Source organism: Accipiter gentilis, chromosome 26 (assembly GCF_929443795.1).
Source record: "Accipiter gentilis chromosome 26, bAccGen1.1, whole genome shotgun sequence".
Taxonomy (NCBI): domain Eukaryota; kingdom Metazoa; phylum Chordata; class Aves; order Accipitriformes; family Accipitridae; genus Astur; species Astur gentilis.
The window spans coordinates 21,801,073-21,828,264 of NC_064905.1; the positions used below are offsets into that span (position 1 = coordinate 21,801,073).

Genomic DNA, 27,192 nt, shown 5'->3' on the forward strand with positions numbered 1-27,192 from the left:
GAGCACAACATGTATTGACCGGAGATGGTAATTCAGGCGCAGTCACCGCACGCTGCGGCGTGCCGGGCAGAGGAGCCCCGGCTGCGTTAGCACATACGTAGGCATTACCTCACAGGTGGGACAGATATCTGCTTTGCTGCTGCTTGGCCAGTGTTTTCTCCGTGTTTTTGCGGTTTTGTTTGGGATCCTGGACCAAGGAGGGCACGTGGCTCCACGGCGGCAGCCCCAGGGCTGAGGCTGCACCCCGGACCCTCCCAAGGTGGCTGCAGCCTGGGGTGGCAGGGGCCACCGCTTGCCCTGCCGCCCTCCCGGTGTTTCGGCTTGCACAGGGCTGTTTTCACCTCCTGGGGTGCCTCTGTCAGGCATCGCGCTTTCCTTGCTGCCCCCAGAGATCTTCGGTGCTCTGTGCTGCAGCCGCGAGGTGCGATGGGCATGGGAAAGATTTGTTGGCAGCAGGGCTGCAGGCATGTGGCATCCTCTCTGCTCTGCCAGCGCCTGCGCATCCCTGGATCCATCCCGGCCGGCCCGGCTCCTGTCCTTGCAGGACCACCATCCAGTGCTGCCCGGACCCTGAGCTGGTGGCGTTGCTCAGGCAGAAGGATTTTTCTGGCTTTGTGGTGGTTTTCCCTGACGTTGCGGTTGACTGATGAAGCCAGCCGGAGGAGGACTTGGAAGCAAAACTTTCACAGCCCTTGGCGCAGCCCAGCTGTGACTCATGCGCGGGGTCTGGGTGGTTTTACTCGTGCACTAGAGGAAGCAGAAGTTTCTGTCAAGCCTTTGTAGGATTTTGTGTCTGCTCGTCCACAGCCCTGGGGAAGAAGAAGCCCTAGGACCTGAGCTGGCCCATGGAGGGGCCACCCCGCTTTCCCCATGTGCCCCTGCCTGCAGCACAGCCGGGAGTTTTGGCTGCTTCCACTGGAGGGTTTTTTCCCGAAAATGTCTATGAGAGGTTCAAGCTTTTAGGAAAACAGGATGCTAGGAGTGCGGATGGGTCTAATGGTGGCACAGGGAGGATGATGGAGTCCCTCCACGCTGGCTCCTTGTTTGCTCCCAGACATGCGGTGTGGGCGCGGGTGCCCCTCTCTTCTTTTCTGGCTGAGCCTGCTACTAATTTTAGCATCTGTTTCGCCCCTGCGACTGGGCCGTGTCGTTCAGCGAGTGGCTGCCAGTGATCCTCCTTTATCACTGTTGCACCGGGAATTATCTCCTTTCTCCCCCTGCCTCTCCCTTGCCTATTTATAAGCACCGTGGGCCATTGCTGTTGCGCACCGCCGGCGCCGAAGGCTTCTTGCCTTTGCTCTGGCTTGCAGAGCCCTGATCTCCTCCTCGCTCTCAGCGGGGAGGGATGGCCCTGGCAATGGGTGCTGTGCGAATGCTGGTCGCCCTGCCCTGGGCGGCAGGAGCTCGGCTCCCCCCTGGGTGTTTGTGCCAGAGCAGCCTCTGGCTCTGGGGTCCTGCCCGGCTGGCGGTGGCCACGAGGGATGTCACGGCAGGTCTGGTTTGGTGGGGGACGTGCCGTGCATCACACGGGCAGGGTATCGGTGAGGCCACGGTATGCGGTGGGGAGAGCGTGGCTGGTGGCTGACGGTCAGCACGGAACTGGGGGGGGAAGGAAATGGCTCCTTAAGTCATTAACGTCATCTTCGTTATTATTCTAGAGGAGGCAGGAGGCCATCCGGCTCTGGGGACTGGGTTAAATTCCCCAAGCCCTCCGGCTGCCCCCCGGCAAGGGAAGGGGGGCTGCTCCGCTGCAGACAGCGACAGCACGGGGGTGTGGAGGAGAGCTGCACGGGGGTTGCTGCCACGCGGCCCCCAGCCCTGCTCTTCCCCGGGGGTGCAGCCAGCCACCCTGGTGCTGTGGTGTGCCCAGAGAGCTGCCCGGGGGCTGTCCTGGTGCCTCGGGTGCCCTTCGCCTGTTTCATGCTGTCAGCGCTTGAGCCACGGAGCTGGAGCAAACCCTCCCACCTCCCGTGAGTCCCTCTCTTAAACCCCAGCAGGAACACACTGGAAGCTGCCCAAAAAAATGTACGGTCTGCTCCGGTAGGTGCAGGCAGAGGCTCCTGGCAGCCCCGGGCACAGGCAGGCTGTCAGTGGTGCTCGTTCCTTCGTCCGGGGAGCAAAATGCAAATGCCATTTTGTGTGAACCACGCTTTGAAAGCGTGGATGCTCTGCTCCCGGGTCCCCATGGCTGCTCCTTGAAGAAGCTCCCACTCTACTTTCCCAGCAGGAAAGCTCCTGGTGCTTTCCCTCTCCCTGCCTGCATTTGCTGGGTGGTTTCCTGCTGCCTTAGGAAGCGGTTGTGTGAAGGCAGGGGAACTGAACTGTGGGCAGGATTAGCCCCTAGGGCTTTAAGCAGAGATGCTCTGAGAACAGCTTTAATGCTCGGAGAAAGCTGCAAACTCCCTTATCCCATGGGGAAGGCAGAACGCTTGAATTCTTTTGCCGTTATCTTTTGGCTGTTGGTGTCAGAGAGGAGGAAACGGCCTTTGTGTGCGCACGCATGTTTTCCACCTGTGCTTGGAAAGGAAGAAAAACGTTGCATTTTTGGACTTTGAGTGAAGAAACGCACAGGGCAATTAGCATTATGACTTCCTAACGCCATCTGAGTGCCTGCAGTCTCTTGCATTGCTCATGTACAAGTTTCCCCCCCAAGGCGGTGGTGGCCTTGGGTGCCTGGGAGTGTGTGTGTCTGTGTGTGCAGGGTTACGGGGCTGGTTCGAAAAGCCAATCCTGGATCCGCTCAGGTCACTGCGAGTAAGAACTTAATAGGATTCAGATCTCAGGGAGAATCTGCAGCTTGGAAAGCAATAAACCTCTGCGTTATCGCCCGTACATGGTGCCTCCCTTCAGCAGGACTGGGAGCCTGTGCAGAGGTGCCGTTTCTTGGGGCTGGCACGGGAGCTGCCCCGGCAGTGCCACCGTGCATCACTGTTTTCCCACTGCCCCATGGCACTGGGCTTGAGCTCCTGCATGGCTTTCATGGTATTTTGAGGTTTCATCTCCTGTAGTGTCTTTTGGCATGTGCTGGCTGGGACCCTGCAGAGCCCCGTCCTCGGGGTGGGTGCAGGAGAAGGGCAATGCTCTCGGGGCTTTCCTGGTCCCAGGGGGACCCTGTCAGGTGGGTCCCTCCATGGGGACTTGCTGGCTGGGATAACGCGTCTGCCTGCATCATGCTGTTGGTGAGCTTTTTCCTTTTCTAACCTCTGCGTTTTCCCCTCTCCTGCTGTCTCTGCAGACCTGTCGGCGGCCAAGCGCAAGTTCGCAGACTCCCTCAATGAGTTTAAATTCCGCTGCATTGGTGATGCTGAAACGGATGACGAGATCTGCATAGGTGAGTCCTGGTGCCATGGGTAGCCCTGAAGCCACGCTCCAGACCCTTGAGCTGAGCAGGGCACGGGGGATAAACATACACAAGGGTGCCAAGGGGCCTGGGAATTTGTCTGGGTGCTTTCCTGCTCTCTGGAAATGGCAAGTTTCTCTTGGTTCAACACCAGCAACACCTTCCCAAGGAAATCAGTTGTTGCTTCTTGGCCTAAATGTAGCTCTGCCATATAGGAAAGGAATAAGATTGCCCGTATCTGAAACCATCTAGATCATCCGTCCCTTTCCCATTTTAGAGCAGGGGTCTGGAGATGTGGCTATGGTGAAATACACTGCAAGTGGCTATGATCTGAAGAAGAGGAGCAGCAGCCTTGCTGCTTGGCTGCAGGAGCAAAGGAGCTGGCAGGCACCCGCTGTGCTGGCAGAAGCCAGCAGTGCAGACCCTGGTGGTGCTCCCCCAACCGAGCCCAGCTCCACCACAGACCTTCTCGTGGTGCAGGGCAGCAGCTTCAGCTGTTTCACTCCATGTTATCCTGCTTCTGCCCCAGCTGAACTTTTAGAGCTTATTGTGCACACCGTCTGGAGCCAGGAGACCAAATGAGCTTTAGCCCTGATTTAACTTTGCTTATTTATTCGTGCCCAGTCTCTCAGCAAAAATAGCTTTCTCATCCAAGTCCACTTGCTGCGATGCACAGGCTGGTGAGCTGCCACTCGTGCATTGAGCGCGGCTGATGGCAGTTTTGAGCCGTAGGGCTGGTCAGCAGCCAGCTGTTGAGTAGGGCAGGTTCGAGATGAAGGTGTGGTGTTTCTCTCTGGAGGTGGGAACATGGTGCTGGGGTTGTTCTGCTACCAGTTGCTTCTGTAGGCAACTGGAAGCCTTTCGAGGGAGAGAGCAAAGATGATAAAAAACCCCCAAACAATCAACCCTCTAAGCCCCCCCAAAACACAAGCAGACAAAACCCCTCTGTTCAGTCTCTCTCTTCATTTAAAAAGAAAATAAAATGTTGTTAAATGCTGACCGTGTGGGTGTGTCCCTTCCAGCCAAGTCTCTGCAGGAGTTTGCCACGGTGCTGCGGAACCTGGAGGACGAGCGGATGCGCATGGTACGGCCCCGTCCGCCGGGAGCGGGGTGGGTGGTGGCACCGCTGCTGCCGCCGGCAGATCTGCCTACGGTGGGTGGCGTGGGGCCGGGGGCACCGCGGCGTGCCGCAAGCCCTGGTGCCCCTTCCCTTGCCCAGGGCAGAGCTGCAGGCGAGAGCAGAGGGAGGGGAGGGTGAACTTGGTGGGGGGGCACACTCAAAGAGCATCAGTAATGGTGTCTTGCTGTTGGAGGATGGCCAGCACTGGTGCTGGTAGGGCTGGCTGCGGTGGGGAGCAGGTTTGGTGCAAGCCCCTCCGCCTCCCCCGGGCCTCAGCCAGCGTAGAGCCGAGGGGGGTGAAGCGTGTGGGTTTCCGTGGGATGCAGGAGGGTTTCCGTGGGAAAGGCTGTTGAGCGGCTGGTGTCTGGGGTTGAGCTGGGCAAAAGGTGGCGGGTGATTTGTGTCTGTCTTTGCCTGTAGATTGAGAACGCCAGCGAGGTGCTGATCACGCCACTGGAGAAGTTTCGCAAGGAGCAGATCGGGGCTGCTAAGGTAGGCTGCTGCCGCACCGAGCCACCGTCTCCTCTGGGAGCCCCTGCTCGGGCTCGGGAGCAGAGCCCAGAGCCCTTGTGGCGATGGGCACGGTCGGGGCTGGGACCTGGCGCACTGCAGCGGTGGGCTCTGCGGGGCACAGGCATGGGAAGAGGTGCTGTGCTGCTGCAGGATGCACACGGGGACCATCCAGCTCCCGGGAAAGTGCCTCGGTCTTCTGAGTTTACCCACAACCAAGTAACATGCCAAGGGCCAAAAATCACATGCCAGCTGAAGTGAACAATTTTTTTCTTACTCCAAGCAAGAATTAGCATTTTCTTAGAGGGGTTCCCAGTCACCTGAGCTCCCTGGTGTGTCTCTGGGTGACTGCAGGGGAATTTGGACGGCTTCTGGCAGGACGGGTGAGCCCGGGGAAGCACCGGTGTGGCTGAGGGCGGCAGTGAGACAGCCTGGCCCCCCCTTTCTTTCCTGCCTTTGTTCTGAAATTAAAACCGCTGTCTGCGGCTCTCCTGTTGTTATAACAACCTGCTGCTGCCTGCAAGAAGCACATGCCAGCCCGGCGGGGCCGTGTTTGCATGGCAGCAGTGTGCCCAGCTCCCTGCTGGCATGGGAGCTGCAGCGTCACGGCAGTGCAGCCCAGCCCGGCCAGGCTGTCCTGGTTCATGCAGCTAAAAAAAAAAGAGACAAAAAGTGGTCCTTCAGGAAGGAGCAGGTTATTAGCAGGTGTCAGTGGTGGATTTCATACTGGCGTGTCGGGGTGGTGAGGCTGGGATGAGAGGTGCAAAAGAATAGTTAGGGTTGACATCCTACTTTAATGCTCCTGCCACAAACAGCCAAATTACTTTATCATTGTCCTGAGTGACGCATAGGATAAGCCCTTGCAAGGGACAGCAGGGGATGGGGTTGTGAAATTGTGACGATGTGCTGGTTAGCAAGCACTTTGCTCACTGTGGTGTCTTTGGACCAGCCCCGGATCTGGATGTTTTGCCGAGCCTTGGGCCCTGAGAATAGAGGAGGGGCTCCCCTGAGTCTTGGATTTTGGCAGCTTTAGCTGCTTTCCTCTAGCTGCCCGATGGTCACGGATAAAAGCAGCTTTGCCTGCTTCCAGCTGATGTCCCTTGGCTTTGGTCCCATCTCGTGCTGTGCAGAAGCGGGTTAGCTCCCGCCCGGGACTTGTGGTCCTGCCCAATGCCGTAGGGATGCTGTGGATCCTCACGGCTGCTCCAATGCCATTGTGTTCAGCATCACACTCTTTGGTCTGTTTTGTAGGATGCCAAAAAGAAATACGACAAGGAGACGGAGAAGTATTGTGGTGTCCTAGAAAAGCACTTAAACTTGTCTTCTAAGAAGAAAGAATCCCAGCTTCAGGAGGTGAGAGCAACCTCTGGTTTTCCATGTCCAGCAGTAACTGTGGTGAGCTTTTTGAATGCTTTATGCACCTTATAGCATTGGTTTTCCTGGCTGTAAGCTCATATTTTTCCTCATTCTGGCTGTGGGTGGCGGGTTTTCCCCTCTTCCTCTAATCAAAACGGATGGAGCTGTTTTGGTGAGTGAATCAGAGAGATCCCAAAATGGATAGCCATCAAAAAGGAGAGAGAGTTTATAATTAAAGAGTGCGACAGAAAGGAACTGGTTCTGCTGCAGGCTTCCCTTCTGCCAGCACAAATCATGGATGTCTAGTTCCCTTCGCTGAAAGTGGCTGCACTGGCTTTGGGCTTCATGGGAAGAGTGATCAGGCTTAGTGCTTTTAAAGTGCTTTAAGAGCCTATTACTGACTTGAGTTGTAGTTAGCTGCTGTGCCAAATGCTCTTACTGGATGAGTACACTGAGTTTTCAAAGACTTCTTCCAAGTTTGGAATTCCCTGCACTGGCCCAGAGCTGGGCTGATCCCTGCAGGATGCATGTCCTTGCTTTTGGGCATGATGCTGGTGTGTCACTGAGCCACTTCTGGGGGAACTGGTGGGCACAGGTGGTGGCTCCTTCACTGGGATAGCTCAGGTGGTGGTGTGGTGCCCAGCAGAATTGGGGACTCAAGGGAGCAGATGCATCTGTGGCACAAATAATCATCTTCCACCAAATCAGCGTTGAGGAGGGGTAAAAATCAGGGTTGATGTGCCTGCGAGCCAGCTTTGTCCTTGCATAGATGTTCTGGGTTTGTAAATAACTTACCATGTGGAAGAAACCATACGTCCCAGAAGGTGGAGAGTCCCATTCTCATGGCTTTTAAATAACCCTTTAAACCTCTGTCTTAGTTTGTGTTTGAAATGCTATTGTGAGACACAGGAATGGAAGGATTTCCTTCTGGGGAGGGAAGGAACCACTTGTGGCTGTCAGGTTGCAGCAGTGACTTTTGGAGGTGTGATCCCACGCCCTGCAGGTCTACCCGGGAGCCCAGGGCAGCAAGGCAGTGGGATGCTGTGCGGGATGCGGCCGTGTGCCGGATGCGGTGTGGGATGCGGCTGCTAGTGCATGTTGAGCAGCGCTGGCTGCTGGTGCCATCTGCTGGCATTTTCCACCCCAAGCGTTGACTTCGGCTTTTGCTGCGAAGGCAGGAGGAAGCTGGAGCCAGCAGGAGCCAGCTCCCAAGTTGAGGTGTTGGAGCCTTTTCCCCTGGGGCATTAAGAAGCATACACTGATTTTGGTGGCTCGAGCCCCACCAAGGAGGGGGATGCTTTTGAAAGAGCAGTCCAGCGTGTAGGTTGTGAAACGTGGATGTGGCATCCAGTGGGGCATGGGAGCGCCCGCTCCATCCAGCAGCTCCCCTGGGGCTGCCTGCCGTGGTCCCTGCCTGCCAAGGGGCTTTCTGGGCAGAGGGCTGCAGCTGTGGCAGATGTGCGCGCAGAAAAGGTGCTGATGGGATGGTAGCATTTTAGGAAAGTTAACACCACCGGTTTGTGAGCAGTCTGAAGCTTCACTAGATGCTCTGATGTCCTAAGAGAAGAGCATTTGTGTCCGGGAGATTTGGTATGTTATATTTCCTGACCTCCTCTTGCTGTCTACATCTGGAGGGTGATAGCAGCCACATGTGCAACTGCTGCAGTGAGGAGGGGAGAGGAGGAAACCATGGGAATTCTCTGCTGTTTTGGCTGTTGACCAATTAAATAAGACAGAGTCTAATCTGCCATTTAACTCCTGGCAGAGTTACTTGATTGCATCATATTTTCTGCTTTTCAGAACTCAGTTTGCTAAACACCTCAGCCTGTGCACCACAGGCACACAGCACAAATGCTGGTGGCAGGTCATGGGGAAAATGGGCCATTTCATGGCCGTGTCACGCAGAAAATTGGGAGTAAGCTGCTGTTCAAATGCAAGCGGGTATTTGCCAGCTGGGTTTTGCAGAGCGCAGGAGCGGCCGTATGTCCAGCCCTGAGGGGATACGTGGTACAGTGTATTCTCCTCCCTGGAGGGCTGGCTCTGCCCCGGGCACAGCGAGGGTCACGCTGGTGAGGGCGCCCCGCCGGCCTTAGCTGGGACAGGATAATTTGCCTCCTGTTGAGCAATGACTCGATGGCAGTTTGCGCTGGGAGTGAGGCTCTTTGCCCAGCTGAGTTTACTGGCACTGAGGTCAGAGAGATGGTGGGTCACCCAGACCGACCTCCCCGTGGGCACCACCGGTACTGGTGACACCCCAGGCTGCTCTACACAAAGTGTCACTTGCAAACATAGCAGCAACGTGTGCCAGGGATTCCCACGTCCCTCACCCCACTTTTGGTGCAGCGGCTCTGCTCTGCGTGTGTGACAAGATTATTTTTATGCACTGGCATTGGGGCATATCCCTGGTTTTGCTCCCTTGGGCTTTAGCTGCAAAGCAGAGGGGATTTGCTATCTGCTGATCCACCAAAGCGACACGCTTGCTGAAGAGGGCGGTGGGGCACGTGTACTGCCTGGTTTGGTCCCGGGACAGTCCGAGCAGTCTCCCGTTGCGGTGCTTTCCAGAAAGGAGAGAATTGCCTTTTATTGTCAAGTATGCAGCAACTTCTCATTTTTCAAGCTTCTCAGCGTGCTTTTCTGCACAGCTGTCAGGGAGGTGAGAATGTGAGTCATTTTTCAGCTGATGAAAGAGCTGTGCCATCTGTCCAGCCCTGGACTGGGGTCTGAAGCTGAATTTGTTCTGCATGGACACGTTTCCATTAGACCCAGATGTCCTCTGGTTGTGAGGCCAAGTGCTCCTGGACAGTAGTAACTTCGTATTTCCTCTTTAATCTCCCCGGTGCTTGCAGGCAGACAGCCAGGTGGACCTGGTTCGGCAGCATTTCTACGAAGTCTCCCTGGAGTATGTCTTCAAGGTGCAAGAGGTCCAGGAGAGGAAGATGTTTGAGTTCGTGGAGCCTGTAAGTGAGCACTCAAACCGCCTCAGCCTGCAAAACATGGGGGTTTGCATGGAGAAGCTGGGGCTCGTGGGGAGCTGGGCTGCAGTGTGGGGCATCCCTGCAGTGGGATGGCTGGGGGGCTCGAGCCTCACCTTGCAGCCCCTTTCTCAGAGTGAGATTTGAGGGGAGAAGGCACCCGTGTGAGCCTCGGGACACGCAGCCGTTAGCTTGGCAGCCACGCATGTGCTGGAAACATTTCATTTTTTACTGTGCAGGCATCTCTGTCGTGGTGGGCTGGACTGAGAGGCCTACTGGCAATTAAAAGAAAAATAGGCTTGATGGGGGGGGGGAAAAAGAAAGAACTGTAACTAATGTTCAGAAGGGAAAAAGAGTGCACGAGTGACAGAAGTAGGAAAAAAAAAGTTTTCTAAGATCTACCTTTGCTCAGGTGCTAAGTCCTTTAAAGCTCCTCCGGGAAGTGCCAAACCCCTGCAGCTCTTCGCAAAGGTAATTCCTGCTGACCGAAGAGTAACTCAGAGTCAGGAGAGGCACAACGCAGGGAACGGCAGCGCGCTGCCTGCTTTGCCCGACACCTCCCGGCTCTGCTCTCAGTGACCCCCGGGCTTGGGTGATGCAGGGAGGGGGGACAGAGCTGGGGGGGGTCCTGGGAGGGGGGGGCTTGCCTTGGCTTTGGGGGAAGGAAGCACAGACTCAGCTTTGGGGTGCATTCAGAGGAGGTTTTGAAAATGAAATGAGGAACAGGGCATCTTCCTAGGGACTGCCAGCAAGCCCCTCCACCCCGGGGAGTTGCAGGGATGCTTCCCCTTGGCAGCGGTTGCTCTGAAAGTGGCTGTGGGTCTTTACTGACTGTCTTGATTCGTTTTACCCCAACGCAGCTGCTGGCCTTTCTGCAGGGGCTTTTCACTTTCTACCACCATGGCTACGAGCTTGCAAAGGACTTCAGCGATTTCAAGACAGAGCTGACAATCAGCATCCAGAACGTAAGTGTGCCGTGTGCCTGTGCCACTGTGCCATGTGTCCGTTGCCGTGACTGTTGATATATTTTAATAAAGGTTTTATTCTCCTTTTTTCTGTATGCCATCAAGCAAAGGCTTTGACTCTGTTGTTGAAAGCAAATGTTTTTTTTATAAATGACACTACGTCATATACACAGCCTACATGGTAGTTCATTCCCTACGGCATACCAAACACAGAGGCCCAGCTTCCCCAGCCAGCAGGCAGACATCGTTGCATGCCCTATGTTTTTAGTGAGCGTTTCAAACCATTTTGCAAGTGTTTCAAAGCGCTGTTCATCCTGGGAAGTGCAGCACTTTTTGCCGTCCCAGTCTGTGGGCTGTGGAGCGGAGCCCTTCTGCCGGCTGTGGCTGTGGCCAGCATGCGTGCTGCCCACACGTTGGATGTGTGCGCAGGGTTTTGGCATGTTGGCATTGAAGCTTTGCTTTCCTCTCTTGTCATAAAATTACTTTTTCTCCCAAGGATGCAGACTGGTTTCATTCCTTTGAAACAATTTTTTCTCAAAACTGGTAATACAAACAACTTGCCAATTGTCATAGTATTTTTCTCTTAGCTTAAATCCAGGCCCAGGAAGAAAACCTGTCCTGTGGCTGGCAGTGGGCTCCCCTGATCCCATTTCCCACATGGGCTGTGGCGACCCAGCCCTGGGGTCCCACCCCTGCGTGGTGCCTCCTTGCTGCAGAGGAGGCCACGTTGGGTCCATGCATTGGAGAAGGCAATCCTGTTTTAATTTGCAGACAAGAAATCGTTTTGAAGGAACAAGGTCAGAGGTTGAATCTTTGATGAAGAAGATGAAGGAGAATCCTCACGAGCACAAAAACATCAGCCCTTACACGATGGAGGGTTATCTCTACGTGCAGGAGAAACGTAGGTGTCTGGGTGGCAGAGCTGCCTGCCAGGGCAATGCGGCGAGTGGGCACCTGGGGAAGGTGGTTTATCGGGGCATGGAGGATGAAAGCTAATTCAGCAGGCTACAAAATCCATGAAAGAGAGGGATTGGCCCAGTGGGTGGGATATTAAGGTGGGAATGTAGGACCCAGGTTCTCCCTGGGAGGCACAATCACTGCCAGTGTGTGATAAAAGTCTTTACCCTAAAGAGAAGAGGGGTAATAATGCTTAGTCCACTTGTGAAGTCCAACAAGAACTGTAGGTACAGAAATCTGTCATGTTAAATGATTGTTAAACATAACAGGTTATTAATGGGAGGTCACTGAAACTGTACTAGTTCTGGGAATAAAAGCTGCATTTGCTTTGTAGGTCACTTTGGGACTTCCTGGGTGAAGCATTACTGCACGTACCAGAGGGAATCGAAGCGGATCACCATGGTGCCGTTTGACCAGAAATCTGGAGGAAAAGGGGTGAGTGCCAACGGGCAGCAGAACTATGTCCTGAGGGTCTCTGTGGAGGAGCACTGCGGAGCTGCTGGCTGCATGCTGTCCTGGTGCTCAAAGGGAACCATTTTTAGCAAGGTGACACAAATGCAAGTGAAGTGGGTCAGATTCATTCTAGGCTGAGTGAATGCCACATGGGAAATTAACTCTGCACCTTGTGTTTTTTTTTTTAAAAAAAGTAAGACAAGAAAACACCCAAACCCCACAGATCTTTGGAAACTGTCAGCTGTGCTGAGAGCCAAGCCAGTTTCCCAAGTGGACAGAGCCCCTTGTTTTGTGCTCCAGCTCCATATTCCAGCTGCTTCTGGGCTGAGACTGGGCCTTTTGCCTCTTGCTTTTAGGTCTGCCCTTTATTTACTTATTTCTGTTTGTGAAAGGAGAGACCTTTAAAAGCTGAAGCATGTGCAGCGGCATCTTCGGTTCCACTCTTGCTGTTCCTGGGGATGCTGGGCACGCGGTGGGTCGTGCATCTGCACCGTGCCCTGCGAGGCTGTGGCTGTTTCCATGGGTGGAGGTGGTGGTCAGGGCTGGGAGCAGAGTGGGGTCGTGCCACGTGCACCCACCATGTTCCAGCTCCGTGGGTGCCTGCTCCCCAGTCCCTAGTTCCTGCTCCAAGGCCTGGAGGAGAGAACCTGTTCATTATTTAGCTTCTTTCCCAATGCCTGTGACTTGGCCAATGAAATTGTTTTGGTTTAGACAGAGCCACAGGAGAGCCTGGAGCTCTCTTTGGCCCCGAGGGGGTGTGGAGGAGCAGGGGAACAGTGGATGTGGGGTGTGGGGGGCCAGCGCACACCATGTGCCCCGCTGCTCCTGGGGCAGCATAAGCCCAGCTGTAGCTGGGACTGGCTTTGCTCCTCTATACAGAAGGAACAATAGACCCCCCCCGAGTGTTCCCGGCTGGGGTGGTTGGCAAACATTATCCCCTTGCAGGGGAGCACTTCAGGCAGCTGGACAGGCTGCCGCACAGCTCCGTGCTGGCAAAGGGAGCCGTCTGTGGGGAGGGCAACTTTTAAAATTAATTTCCTCTTGCCTCGGAGCATCTTCATTATACCTCGGCATTAAAATATCCCAGCCCTGTAATCATCAGCGGCTGCGCTGTGTTTCATGTGGTCTCTTCCCATTTTACGGCTTCCCCTGCACTCCGGGGCACAGCCGCTGCTGGCACAACCGTGAGCCCTTCTTGTGCAGGGCAGAAGCCCTGCTCCAGTGTGCTGCGGCAGCCACCGCGCCAGTGGGGCTGCTCGCCCAAGGTCTCGTGGCTTGCACGATCCTGGCATGAAATGCTACCTATGCTGGGGCAGGACTACCAGGGCTGCAGAGTCTATCAGCGATGACCAGCACAGGCGTCAGAACGCGGAGCAGCCCAGGGGCTTGTGGCCGCACTGCCGGTGTTTCGGGGTCCGGCTGGAGCAGGTGCCGAGCGACAGGCGATGTCGGTGCTGCAGGAGGACCCAGCGCTCGTGGGTCACAAAGGACGCTGTGCGTGATGACACACTCGTGAAGGTGCCTCGGGCCGTGGCTGGAGCCGGATATTAGTGGGTTTGAAGCGGGGGCATTCCATGAATACCGGGCGGGGAGTTCGGCAGCTTGGGAGCAGCCTCGTGCCAGCAGCGGGCCAGGCTGGGGAGAACCGGGTGCAGGTAACCTCTGCTGAACCCCAGGGAGAAGCCCTGCAGGGACCTCTCTCAGGTCTGTCTTCTCGGGTCTCTTCTGGGTCCAGGAAGGCTGGACGTGCTTCAAGAAGGAAATCGTAAAGGCGCAGGAGCAGGCTGTCCCCATGTGCCGAAAGACGAGCCGGTGGGGAAGAAGACCAGCGTGACTGAACAGAGTGCTTTGGCTGGAACTCAGGGGAAAAAAAGAGTTTATGACCTTTGGAAGAAGGGGCAGGCAGCTCAGGAGGACTACAAGGATGTCATGAGGTTACGCAGGGAGAAAATAAGGACCAAAGCCCAGCTAGAACTTCATCTAGCTACTGCCGTAAAAGGCAATAAAAAATGTTTCTATAAATACATTATCAACAAAAGGAGGGCTAAGGAGAATCTCCATCCTTTATTGGATGCGGGGGGAAACATAGTGACGAAGGATGAGGAAAAGGCTGAGGTACTTAATGCCTTCTTTGCCTCAGTCTTTAATAGTAAGACCAGTTGTTCTCCGGGTACCCAGCCCCCTCAGCTGGAAGACGGGCATGGGGAACAGAATGAGTCCCTGTAATCAAAGGGGAAATGGTTAGTGACCTGCTACACCACTTAGACACGCACACGTCTATGGGGTCAGATGGAATCCACCCCAGGGTACTGAGAGCTGGCAGAAGTGCTCACCAAGCCACTTTCAATCATTTATCAGCAGTTTTGGCTAATTGGGGAGGTCCCAGCTGACTGGAGGTTAGCAAATGAGACTCCTCCCATCTACAAGAAGGGTGGGAAGAAAGATCCAGGGAGCTACAGCCTGGTCAGTCTGACCTTGGTGCCAGGGAAGCTTATGGAGCAGATCACCTTGAGTGCCATCACACAGCACATACAGGACAAGCAGGCTATCAGGCCCAGTCAGCATGGTTTTATGAAAGGCAGGTCCTGCTTGACCAACCTGATCTCCTGCGACAAGGTGACCCACTTAGTGGATGAAGGAAAGGCTGTGGATGTTGTCTACCTGGACTTTAGTAAAGCCTTTGACACTCTTTCCCACAGCATTCTCCTGGAGAAACTGGCTGCTCATGGCTTGGATGAGCGTACTCTTCCCTGGGTAAAAACCTGGCTGGATGGCTGGGCCCAAAGAGTGATGGTGGATGGAGTTAAATCCAGTTGGCATCCAGTCACAAGTGGTGTGCCCCAGGGCTCGGCACTGGGGACAGTTCTGTTTAATATCTTTATCAGTGATTTGGTTGAGGGGATCGAGTGGACTCTTGGTAAGTTTGCAGCTGACACCAAGTTGAGTGGGAGTGTTGATCTGCTGGAGGGCAGGAAGGCTCTATGGAGGGATCTGGACGGGCCGGATCAATGGGCTGAGGCCAATTGTATGAGGTTCAACAAGGCTCAGCGTCGGGTCCTTGGGTCACAACAACCCCATGCAACGCTACAGGCTTGGGGAAGAGGGGCTGGAAAGCTGCCCGGCAGAGAAAGACCTGGGTGTGCTGGTCGACAGCCGGCTGAATATGAGCCAGCAGTGTGCCCAGGTGGCCAAGAAGGCCAACGGCATCCTGGCTTGTATCAGAAATAGTGTGGCCAGCAGGAGCAGGGCAGTGATCATCCCTTTGTACGTGGCACTGGTGAGGCTGCATCTCAAATACCGTGTTCAGTTTTGGGCCCCTCACTACAGGAAAGACATGGAGGTGCTGGAGCGTGTCTAGAGAAGGACAACGAAGCTAGTGAAGGGTCTGGAGCACAAGTCTTCTGAGGAGCGGCTGAGGGAACTGGGGTTGTTTAGTCTGGAGAAAAGGAGGCTGAGGGGAGACCTCATCGCTCTCTACAACTACCTGAAAGGAGGGTGTAGCGAGGTGGGGGTCGGTCTCTTCTCCCAAGCATCAAGTGATAGGATGAGAGGAAATGGCCTCAGGTTGCACCAGGGGAGGTTTGGGTTGGAAATTAGGAGGAATTTCTTCACCCAAAGGGTTGCCAGGCATTGGAACAGGCTGCCCAGGGAAGTGGTTGAGTCACCATCCCTGGAGGTATTTAAAAGACATGTAGATGTGGCACTTAGGGACATGGCTGACTGGTGGACCTGGCAGCGTTAGGTTAATGGTTGGACTTGATGATCTTAAAGGTCCTTTCCAACCTAAACGATTCTGTGAATCTATGTTTCTAAATATGTTTCCTGGAAAAATGGTGATGTCAGGGAACAGGGTGGTCAGCCAAGGTGTCATCAAGAACAGCACAGAGAGCACAGAAAAGTGGCCATCTCCAGGAACTTGTTCAGAATTCATTTTCTGTTGAGTCATCAGTGGATTTTAAAAATTGCAGAAGGAGTGTTGTCTGTGCTGGCAGGGACTGAACAGGGATTTCCTCCAGCAGAGGACAGCAGTGCACGCGGATCCTGCCGGATTGCTGCTTGGCATGTGGAAATCCAGTACAACTTGGATGCAGATGCCTGGATGGGAGAATGGTTTTGTTGTTGCTTTGTTATATAATAAACATTTTAAGACTTGTTTGCTCCCGTTAAGAGTTCTCGTGTGCAGAATGCTGCCAAAAATGCAGCCTGGAGTGAAAATTGACAGCCAGGTCTATGATGCATTGTTCAGCAATGGAAAATAAAGCTGACTTTGCCCAAAAGTTGTGGTCCAACACTCCCTGCCTGCCTGAAGCGTGGGTCGCGTGATGCTTAATGCACAAATTTAATCGTGTGCCTTTTGAAAGGAAGTTTCGTTGTGAAAGGTTTTGGACTAAACATGTTTGCAAGGGTGAAAAGACAAGTCCTAATGTCAGATATATAAATATATATTTCTAGCAGGCTGATATTGCCAAATCCCCCCAGGTTGGAACACGTTCGTTGAAAGCGCAGTGGGTGCTGGGGACAGGCACACGGTTGGTTGATTGTTCTCAGCCTTATCTGCGATTTTATCTCTTCTCAGGGAGAAGACGAAGCTGTTATCCTCAAATCTTGCACACGGCGGAAAACCGACTCGATTGAGAAGAGGTTTTGCTTTGATGTGGAAGCTGTTGATCGGTGAGTACCAAGGGGCATCGCAGCCTCAGCGTACCTGCAGCCCGGGTTGCCAAAAGAATGCGCACGCTGGGGGTTGCACTAGCCATGCATAGGGAATGGTTGCGCTCATCTGTACTTGGCTTTCCTGGGTAGTTCTTGTGCAGTTTCTGTGTTTTTCTTCTCCTTTAGTCATACCCTCTGTGAGTGGAAAGCATTAGACCATGGAAACACACTTCCCCCTAGTGCTTCTAGCCAGGTGCTCTCGATATATTCAGTTAGTGCTTCGGTTTACAAGCTGTCGAGTTTACTCAAGTCTCTCAAACTTTAATGGTGTTTTAGCACTTCTGCAATCTTTGGCGACGTAAGGTAAATGATTGGAAGTATGGAAAAGATGCTCTGTGGGTGTTTTGGCAGGGATATGATGCCTCTTTCCAGCATTGGGTATGTGTTGGAGTAACTTCAGCTTTTGTGCTGGAGAGTGGCTGTTACTGGTGCGCTATGGATGGGCGATAATGGAAGTCCAGCTTGCACCTCCGGGCACTTTACGTTCACTTCTTTTTCCTGAAGGAGTAAAATGCTTTCTGATGTGATTTATCATGTAGCAGCTGAACCAGATGTATGTGTGGATTCAATCTATAGCGCCTAGGAATGAGAGCCTGTTATCGTATCTAATTAGCATCACGCATGGCTTGCATATATAAACAGGAAAACCAGGCTGGGGTTGCTATTCCAAGTGGTATTAGTCACTGCCTCATATCTTCCTTGCTGCAGGAAGTTTACATGGCTTACAAAAGCTCACTCCAGAGTCACTGAATGTCTGTGCCCTCCCAGTTGTGTGCCTGTTCATGTTCCAGCTCTCCTCCCCTCCCCTGGCCACTGCAGGAATGCCCAGGAGATCTTGGGAAAACCCGAGTTTGTCAAAACCCAAGGTGTTGAATAACGCTGGAATAACCTGCAGTGCCTTCCCCTGCCCAGCGTATGCTTCTGCAGAGTTTTGCTGCCAGCCCCTCTTGCTGCCAGCCCAAGGCAGGGAGGGGTTGGGGTGATGGAGCTCTGCCTGTGTTGGCTGAGGGATAAGATAACCCCGGGGCTGCCTCCCGCTCTCCGTAGCTGTGTTTTCCTCCAGAAAGCTGCAGTATTTTTGCTGACATGGGGATTTTTTTTCCTATGCCTTGAGGATATTTTTTTTTTAATGTGAAAATCAAAATAAAACTGGGAGGAGGAGAAGCCAGCCACCACAATAGTTTTCTTCTGCAGCGTGTTCAGAGGCAGCTGAACCTTTCCTTGATGTCTGGAGCCTGCTAGGCATGGGATCAAGAGCTACTCCAGAAATATGCCTACTAAATGTAAATAATGGCAGGGGAGCGGCAAAGGCAGGGAAACCTGAGAAATCGCTCATTTCACGTACACGTTCCTGCTGCAAGAGTTTGCCTCTGCCCAAGAGGACAGCGAGAGCAGAAAACATGAAATAAAAGGCTGGTTTTCCCCCCAATATACAGGCAACTCTACATATTTTTGGTATCAGAATTTGTCATCAGTTGCCTAAATTAATGCTTATTTCCAAAATAGTTAAGCTAAGAGGAAGAGCAGGCAACAGGTTTTGCCATGGCCAAAAGAGAGTGTGATGTGCCCACCCTGTCTCCCCCTGACTGAGATAGCCATTCTGAGTGTTGGGAGATTTGGCACCATCAGGGCTTCAGGTGATGCTGTCAATGGCCAGGGTTTGCTGGAGATCACCTTCACCTTGCCTGGCATTTGTGATTTGGCCTGTTTTACAAAGCGGTGTGTATCGAGGAATGGTTTCCTTGCCAGCCCGGGATTATCAGGGATTGGCAGCGCGTGGATGCCACCCTGCAGCCGTCCTGCCGGAGTCTGTCCTGGCTTTGCTGCGTGGCCCTGGGGACCGTGGGCGACCTGGAGCTCCTTGTGCAGAGGTGCCTGGTTGGAGCCAGAGGTGCTGGGGCTCACCTGGGCACCACGGGGAGGGAGAACTGTGCCTGCTGCTCGGGAGCTCAGCCAGGCTCGGGCAGCAGGAAGATAATGCCTTTGGAGGCATTGCTTTCCATTTCGTGCTGGAGGAGGTAGTCTCTGGCTTAAGGACCCAAGCACAGGCAAAAACTTCAGCCCACACTCTCCACCCAAGCCTGCTGACCACAAATGATAGGATACCTTTGACCAAAGGCTAACTGGAGCAGTGTCTGTGTCTGTTTTCGCAGAATGGAGAAGGCTGGTTTGTGTAGTGGGCTTTTTGTCTCGGGCTGGTTTTTTTTGGGGGGATGGGGGGTGGCTTTTTGTTTTGTGTTTGTTTATTGTTTCTACTAATAGAGAAGTTAGAAACTTGATGTCTTGTTCTTCAGCCCCATGCAGGAAGTCTGGTTATGATTAAGAAAAACATCCCCAAGATGCTTCTCTGTCTCACATATGTACTGTGTTTTGACTTGAAAACAGCAGTTTTCCCCTTTGTTTTCTGTATGCAACTTCTAAATGAGAATTAGACTTGTAGCCAATGTCCTGCAAGAGTCAAGTATCTCATAACTTGATAGGTTCATGCAGTCACCTTTCGTTAAGCCAGCCCAGGAGAACACTGTGATACTGAGAAAACCACATGCATTTGTGGTGTTCAGAGGTAAGGGTGAATAATGCCACCAGAGTGCACTTCTGAAGTTTGAAACTGCCTTTCAAAAGGTTAGCTTGGAAATAGGTGGATTAAGAGAGCAGGAAGATTTTTCTGTACACATCGCTTGCTTCCTATGGACAATTAAATTGGATTGTCCCTTCTGAAGTACGTGCGGACCGAGAATACACTGGGCTGCATGTGTGCCTTCCTCAGCTAGAGCAAGGGGCATTACTTGCTGCTGTGGGTTTTGGCAGATTTCAGTGTGTGTGTTCCCTCTGTATCTTCCCAGATAACGCATCCCATTGGTGTTTGGTTGGCTTTTCTGGGCTGTCTGCTGCGGACCCCTCCGGAGCAGTGTCACTCACTAGGGATCCACGGGCTCTGGGGTGAAACCTGTGACTGTGCAATGTACAAAGCCCATTGATGCCTCCAGCGGTGCTCGATACGTGACCCGTCGCTGCCTCCCAGCATTTGTGTCCAAAACATCTCTTACTGCTGCAACAGATTACACTTAAATAACCTTGCAAAGGCACCCGCAAGCCGGTGTCTGCGTGGGGCTCTGCGGTGGGTGCAGGTAGCCCATGCTCCACTGCAGTTTTGCTCTGTGGCTTTCAGTGAGTTACTTGTGTGCCTCGGTGCCATGGGGGCAATGTGAAGTCCACCTTCTTCCCAGGCCTTCCCAGAGCCTTCGTTCCTTGTGCACAGAGTGGCTTAGTTACCAGTTTGTTTTATTATGGCCTGACAAGTTGTGTCCATCTTACTAACCGGGGTAGGAGGAGGAAGGAGCGCCGGTGGTGCTTCGGGCCAGCGTTATTCCTCTGTCTCCTGCTGGAGCTGGCAGTATAAAACCCATATGTAGTTATAGTTTGCTTGTGTATCAAATCCCGTGCTGACAGCCACACACACTTATAAGTACGTAAGAGGAAATTTCACTTTCTACTCAAGTCTTTTTATCACCATAAAATTTGCGTAGCTTTTCAGGCTCTGTCCCTACTAACTTGCACGGTGCTGTAGGATGCAGTGTAATCCCGGTGTTGTGGTGCTGACACAGACACAGGAGCGAGGGGACCATCGTCCAGCTCCTGGTTTGCTGTACAGCCTAGAGGTGGCAGCCTCGGCTGGTTCTTCCCCAGTTGTGTTCATCAGCACAGAAATGGGCTTGTTGTCAGTGTTGCATTTTGGGAAACTGGTATACATGCAACATGGGGTGCAGGCTTGGAGCTTTTTTAATAACACCCAGAGAAGCTTGTTGCTTGTTAGGGGGGAAAAAAATTTGTTTTTTCTCCTGTAAGGGTGATTCAGCACTACTGAGCTGAAAATCTTAAGCCTGATCTGTCGTTACAACATTTCTTCCTTTTTTTGTTGTCTGATAAGGAGATGCTGAAGTTCCCAATGCTGAAGACTGAAAAGCAGTGGTACAGGTGTTTGTGAGAGGTCTAAGAAATCCCTGACACTGCATTTGCAAATAGTTCTGATTTTCAATGTGGGAAGTTAGGTATATTTTATTGCTTTGTTAGAGCAAAATTAGCCCCAGAATGGTGTTCTAGTGTCTGGCTGAAATACATTCCCAGTGTGATGGATACTGTGCTTTACTGTTAATGTTCTTTTTTTCTGACTAAACTTATTTGTAGTCTCTATGCATTAAATCAGTTTTGTAAACAAGGTAAACAGGGATGACAGCCAGTGTCTTACAAAATGAGCCTTAGGAGGAGGAGTATCTCGTTTGGCTGATGACAAAGGCTTTGTAATTTAGGATTATGTAGGTCATTGCTCTGGGCCAGAAGCGAAGTGCTTCTAATACCAGTTGGCTTTTATGGGGACAGGAGGAATTCAAAATTTGGGGGTTTTGGTGTCTTAGCTGTTCCTAAAGGCAGTAAACTCTGCACGTAACGCCGTTCCCCTGGGCTACCGCCTGTGTGCCCCCAAGGTGGCTGGCACCGCGCTCGGTCGGGCTACGCAATGGTTGGCATCGGGGCGGGTGAGCTGCGATGCACCTGCCCAAGCATTTCCCTGACCAGATGGTTTTCAGTAGGTAGGTTGTTGGCCTTGCTCTGGGTACACACTTTACAGATCTGCGTATTTCTTTCCGAGTGCCACCCTGACTGCTGCAGGGCACGCTCCCGGCTTCCCAGCGCCGGGGCTGGGCGGCCACCCCACCGCTGCCGGTGTTCCCAGTGGCCGGCCGGCGGCTCTCGCCGGTGCTTTGGACAGCACGTGCAATACAACTTGTACTTGTTCCTCTGCTGGTGTTGCCTTTCCAGTGACCTTTTAAACAAAGCGATTCATGGGGTTTTCACAGGCGCGCTGGCAGCGAGCAGATGAAGCTCATTCACCCCTCGGCAGCCACGGAGACCCACCTCGGTCCCTGCCCCTGTGGAGCGTGCTGGCGGTGGTTGTACTGACAGTGCTTTAAGCTTTACATTGACAAGTGAGTCCTTCTGAATTCAGGAACAAAGTCTCCCCCTTATTTACATCTTTTCTCATCTTTTTGGGGCCACGTCTGGGTGCTGGTGCCTGGGTCCTGCCTGGGGTGCCAGCAGTGTGTGGGTACACTGCTCCGCTCAGACCAGGACTGCAAACTTCTCCGTGCGTTCAACTCCGCTCAGCCCTCGAGACCCTGTTATTAATCCGCTCTCGTGTTTTTTCATTCAGCAGTTTAGATCGTCTCGGCATGATAAGCTGCTACAGGAGTTGAAAGTTCTTATCTGTTTCTATTGCTTTCATTATTTGTTTGTTTTTCTGGAAGAAGGAAAAGCTATTGGACTTTCTAATTTTCTCTGCGTGCTTAGTCATAGCTCCTTAAAACCAGGCTGTTTTTCACAAAAGCTGAGATATTGAGAAAATTCAAATTTCCTGTATGGTCTCGTATGGAAAAATCTCTTTAGTTTTTAGATTGTAGCATATTGAAAATATACTTTCTTGCAAAGTGTTTACCATGTTCTACTCTGGTCTCTTGCTCCTGCATCCACTCAGTTTAGAAAAAGATTCCTTCTGATCACGAAATGTCCTATTCCCCACCTTGCATCCCAGAGGAAGGCAAAGGTTTTTGGTGCCTGGAGGTTGAAATGTATGATGCAGCATCTCGTAATGAATGAGCAGGTCCTTTATCTTGTTTGGCACAACAGTTCATGTTTGTGCATCTTACCTGTCGGATCCAGGAGGGTGTCCTGCTGTCCCGATGCGACAGTCTCGGGGCTGGCTCAGTGGGCAGACCCACCAGGGTAAAGGAGGCTCCTCCAGAGTGTGTCCGTGTGCGTGCCACATCAGGCTTTGGGAGGGGATATGAGCCACCCAACAGCAAAATCTAGCTAAGCTCCAGTATTCAGGATCATTTGTGTGTTGGGTGAGGGGACAAAGATCTGTTTTGTTTATCTTTTGGGAAAGGAAGTCAGAGAAGGGCCTTCCTCGTCTCAGGTTCTACGCTGAATAATTGAGATACCTGTAATCGAATGAGCACGCTTTTGGAAATCGTTGATCTTCAAGGAAACCCTGTGAAAATGAGGCTGGCTGCAGACAGTGAGTCGCACACGGCTGCATGTTGATAGCATTAGTAGGACGCTGTTTCAGCGCCAGCCATGCTACCTGACTATTAAGCACGTGGAACCCCGTGGGCATCATCCAAATAAATAGTGAATGAGGTGTAATGTGTGGGGTGCATTTTAAATTTATCACAACTAGGAGGACAGCTCTGCTCAGGAAAGTGGTGCAATGGATGCCTTGGCAAATGAACACTGTGGGAGGAAATGCAGAGCTATTTGCAATGTAAATAGGTTTTTAATTCAGTTTCACAGCCCCTCCCCTCATGCTGTTAAATAAGTTTGACTTTGAAGTGAAGCCCAAAGAGTTGTTATCTGCTCAAAGGCAGAACAAACATTTTCATGTTATCACCTTTTTGCCCTGCGCATGAGGGAACCTGGCATGCCAGATACCAGTATTGTCTCCCTAGGACCTCGTTGCTTCGCTGGGAGTCCGGTGTTGAATTTACCGTGAATGAATGATTTAAATTTGTTTTAATGTCTCGACTAAAGAGACAGAAATCCCAGTATTTCCTTTTCCCTTGTCTCCCTAGTTGAGCTAGAGCCTTCCCAGGGCTTTCTGCCTGGGATATCTGTGCCTTCAGCAGCAGCCTGCCTTAAGCTCAGACTTAAGCCCTGGCTGGAAGGGGGTGCAGCTGAGACCTCTGGTCACCCAAGAAAAGCCTGCTCCTGCCGTGAGGGAAGGATTTGCTGTCAGCCTGTAGCCAGTGCCACTGCAGCTCCTTAGGTACCAGGGACTACTCTTGAATCTCTTTGCACAACAAGGAGCTTTGTTCAGTGTTTTGAAAATATTTGGTGTTGGATGTTGAATGTTTTGTGTCTCAAATGGGGTGATGGTTAAGTGGTTTCCTCTTCTTTTCAAAATGAGTAAACTTCCAAACCACTAAGCTGGTGAGTATTGACTGACTCACCAATGGGATTAGCAGAGATCAAACATATTATGTCTGGTTTACTTGGACCTGGGACTGTTGCAAGCCTGAATGCACGGCTTCTGCTGGTAAAACAGCGCTAAGCTGCTGTGCGTGTGCCGAAAGCCAACTGTTGGGTTGGTTGCATGGGGAGCATAGTTAGGGAGAAGGGTTAATCCTTTATTCCTTGCTCGTACGTACCACAGAAGTGACAGAAGGTGGGCCAAACCCATCACTATGAGAGCCCCAGTTAATGTTTTATTTTCTAACAGAGGATTGGCTCTTATCAAGGACCAAATGACTTTTGCAGAGTGTTGTTGCAGCTCACATTCTCCTGCTGAATCACTTTTGGGAAGTGCAAGTTAGAAATTACTCCTCTTCCCAGGCCTTATCAGTTTTTGAGCATTTATACTACCGAAAAGAGCCTATGTGCTCTGCTGAATACTGTCCGCAGGCGGTTGGCAGCTCCCGAGGTTAAATCACTCTTCTGACCTTGTGCCACAGCAGCCCGGTGCCCCGCAAGCGGTGATCCTGGCGCTCCGCTGCCGTTCTGGAGCCGCCGTGCTTTGCTGTGGATGGGAAGAGCAGCATCAGAGGTTCTCTGCTGTTGTACTTTCAAGGGATGAAACCCCATGAGCATTACTGCAGAGGGAGCACCCATAACCGCCCCGAACATGCCGAGTCGCGCAGTGTTCTGGCCGTGCCTGCATCTCCCCCGTTGCCAGGGCTTCTGCTCACTCTCCTCCTACAGAAATAGCTGCTGTGCTCTGCTAATGCATCTGAAAATAGCCTGGGAGGAAGCAGAATGACTAGACCAAACAAACAGAATACATCTCGGCTGTCTCACTGAGCCCTGGGCCTCTGCCTGGTCCCCCAGGTGCTGTGCGGGGTTTGCTGGGAGCGGCAGCGGGTCGGATACAACCGCCCCTTTGGTGGCTGGAGACCCGTACCCAAAGGCGCAAGGTTGAGGAGGCATAGGGCTAGCTAGGCTTTTTGTGTCCAGATCTGCTGGCTGCAAGATGAGCTGGGATGATGAGGATGGAAAGCCTGACAGCTTGCAGCCAAGTGAGATGCAGTAAACGTCAGCCCACGACACGACCCGTGGGAGTACAGCGTTGGCTTTCGCCCTCTGCGGCATGTTCCTCTCTTGTGCAAACACGCAGCCACACCTGAAGTTGTGCAAATACTCTCCACCGTGTTAAATCCATCGTGACCTTGGTGGTCGTGCTTATCGGAGCTAGATAATTAAGTTTTAACTCCTTGGATGGAAAGGGCAGTCCAGGAGTGGACTTAGGGTCTGCTTACGAGTGGTGGAGATGGCGTTGGCCCCGGGGCGAGGGCTGGACTGGTGGTGTCCCTTAGCTCCCCGTGCTTGCTTTGCTGGCACTTGGGCCTGTTCTTTCCCCTTCTCATTAAAATAAATAAGCCAACACAGCGTTATTTTTTGGAGGCTGGATTTACAGTGCAGCTGTTGTGTATGTAACACAGGCAGGGCCGGGCAGGACCAGCCGGTGCAGGAGCGAGCACCCCGGGGCACCCCGGGACTCCTCGCCGTGCTCCGCTGCAAGGCTGCTGGCAGGGGCACACGGACCAGGATCGCATCGCTGCAGTGGCTGCATGTAACATCAGTATAGGGATGTGGTCAGGGAAATGGAGCAGCCCCACTGGCAGAAACGTGTCAGGGATGAAATTCTTCATGCAGCAGAAGGTCCCCCCCACGAGCTGCTGCTTGGGGTGGTGGTGGGACGTGGGGGTTGGGATGTGTGGGTCTCCTGCTTGCTTGGTTACCTTCCTTGCCTTCTCCTGCCGTTGCATGGATGTGCTTCACCCAAGCGCAGGTGAGCTGTCTGGCTGAAAGCCAGAGGAAGAATTTGACATCTGGCTCTCTTACACTAAAAACACTGAAAATGGGTGGTGATTGTTGGAGATATCCTCTGCTCATTTACTGGTCCTGGTTAGGACCTGCAGGGACATCCCTGCAGAGGTCAGGCTGGGCTCAGCCCCGTGCTGCTGGGGCTTGGCGAGGAAGAAGGTTCTCCTCTTTCTCTTTCTCATGGGGAATTTATCTTTGTCGTCTTTGTTTTCCATCCTGCAGTTTATTTATGGTGTTCCCTTTGTCTCCACAGGCCCGGCGTGATCACGATGCAGGCACTTTCAGAAGAGGACCGAAGGCTGTGGATGGAAGCCATGGATGGCCGGGAACCGGTGAGCAGAAATATTAGCGAAAAAGCATTGGAGAAAATTGTGGAGAGCTTTTTGTAGCCTGGGGCAGATTATTTGCTGCGAAGCAGGCTGTCACGCAGCGCCTGCCAGCCGGTGCAAGAGCTGTATCCGTGGGGCAGCTCACGCCTTCTGCCAAGAGAATAGTTTAATCCCTTGGTTAAATATTTGAGGTAATACTGTATCTCCTGTGCTTGGATTGCTTGAAGGTGCAGTGGAAAGGAGGAGGGTAGGCTTGGCCAGCACAAACACGCTGCTGTGCTGTGCTGAAAGGAAAACATGGCAAAAAGAGCAGTGGAAGAAAATACGCTGTAGATTTCCAGGGCTTTTTGAATCCTGCAACTCATCTGGCAGCCGTTTCTGGGTCCTGCAGAGAATGGCAGATTTCGTATGAGCGGAGGAGGGCAGCCCCTCTTCCCCATACTCAGCGATAGCCTCCTCGCTGCTGTGTTTGCTCCTGCCATGCCAAAGCTGCACAGGCTTCCTCACCTCTGGAAGGGGTTATGGAGGTTTTCAGAAAACTCATAGTTGTTGGGTTTTTGTTTTTTAACGCGTATGCAAACTTTACTGCTGAGCTTGAAGAGTTTCGGGTGGTTCTGACTGGGCTCCTTTGGAGGAGTGCTGGTGCGGGCACTGGGTGTCGGTGGCACGGTCCTGCCCGGTTTCGGCGTGGCGGCCATCCAGCAATGAACAGCAAACTCAGCACCGCCGAGCAGCCTTTGTGCTCAGAGCAAGACTAGACTGTGGGCCTCTGTGCCTCAGCGTGGCCAAAAGCAGGATACAAAAAGAAACTTTGCGGATAGCTAGAGCAGCCAGGGCTGTTACGGGACAGCCCGTACATTTTTGGAATAGGTTGTCTGTGCTTCTGGGCTTGAGTCAGGCTCTGGCAGTCGGAGCAGAGTCCATGTGGGGAGCAGGGTGTCCTGTCCCAGTACCACCTCGCTGCCACAGACTGGTACTGATTTGAGCAGATCCACTCCCCCCCTGCCCCCGCCAAATTGACGAAAAGATCCTTGTTTGTCAGAAGAAGTGTTCATTAAAGCCAGGTGAGACGTGGATACATGCGATCTGTTCAGTGAGTGCTGGAAAGCACGTGCTGGTCTTAGTCAAGCAACTTGCTTTTGAAATGTGCAGCGGTTCTGTATGTGTGAGGGTGCTGCCATGTATTTCAGGCAAAACATTTCATTGTGGATTACAGCCAGGTCTCAGCCTAGAATCATAGATCCAGTGGGTAATTCAGGTGGGATGGGACGTCAGGAGGTTTCTAGTCCAATCTTCTGCTCACAGCAGATTACTCGGGGCATTGTTCAGTTGGGCGCTAAAGCCATCTGAGGAAGGCAACTGCTCAGCCTCCTTGGGCTCTGGCTCTGCTGCTTGAATGTCCTCCTGGAGGAGAGTTTCTCCTGATACCCAGTCTGAACCTCTTCTGTTTCAATTTACACCTATTGTCTCTTGTCCTCCTGCCATGCACTGCTGTGAGGAGCATGGCTCTGTTTTTCTGATGCTTTCCTCATAGGAAGAGTGCCCTCAGGTCCCCACAAAGCTTTTCCTTCTCCAAGCTGAAGAAAACCCGCTCCCTAACAGGGCA

At 52.7% G+C, this 27,192-nt stretch overlaps 1 protein-coding gene across 7 annotated transcripts in view; it reads left to right on the forward strand.

Annotated features, from left to right (window-relative positions):
* Window positions 1-27,192, forward strand: part of ARHGAP26 (Rho GTPase activating protein 26) — a 154,959-nt gene that overhangs the window by 20,501 nt on the left and 107,266 nt on the right. For all 7 annotated transcript variants that reach the window (XR_007509728.1, XR_007509729.1, XR_007509730.1 and 4 more), the window contains exons 2-11: window positions 3,236-3,331; window positions 4,363-4,424; window positions 4,881-4,952; window positions 6,222-6,323; window positions 9,173-9,283; window positions 10,159-10,263; window positions 11,035-11,164; window positions 11,555-11,655; window positions 16,250-16,344; window positions 25,511-25,589. Coding sequence is in view for 4 of the 7 variants with exons in the window: in XM_049830004.1 (XP_049685961.1) it covers window positions 3,236-3,331; window positions 4,363-4,424; window positions 4,881-4,952; window positions 6,222-6,323; window positions 9,173-9,283; window positions 10,159-10,263; window positions 11,035-11,164; window positions 11,555-11,655; window positions 16,250-16,344; window positions 25,511-25,589 (953 nt within the window). In the remaining 3 variants the exon portion in view is untranslated. The remainder of the gene's footprint in view (window positions 1-3,235; window positions 3,332-4,362; window positions 4,425-4,880; window positions 4,953-6,221; window positions 6,324-9,172; window positions 9,284-10,158; window positions 10,264-11,034; window positions 11,165-11,554; window positions 11,656-16,249; window positions 16,345-25,510; window positions 25,590-27,192) is intronic.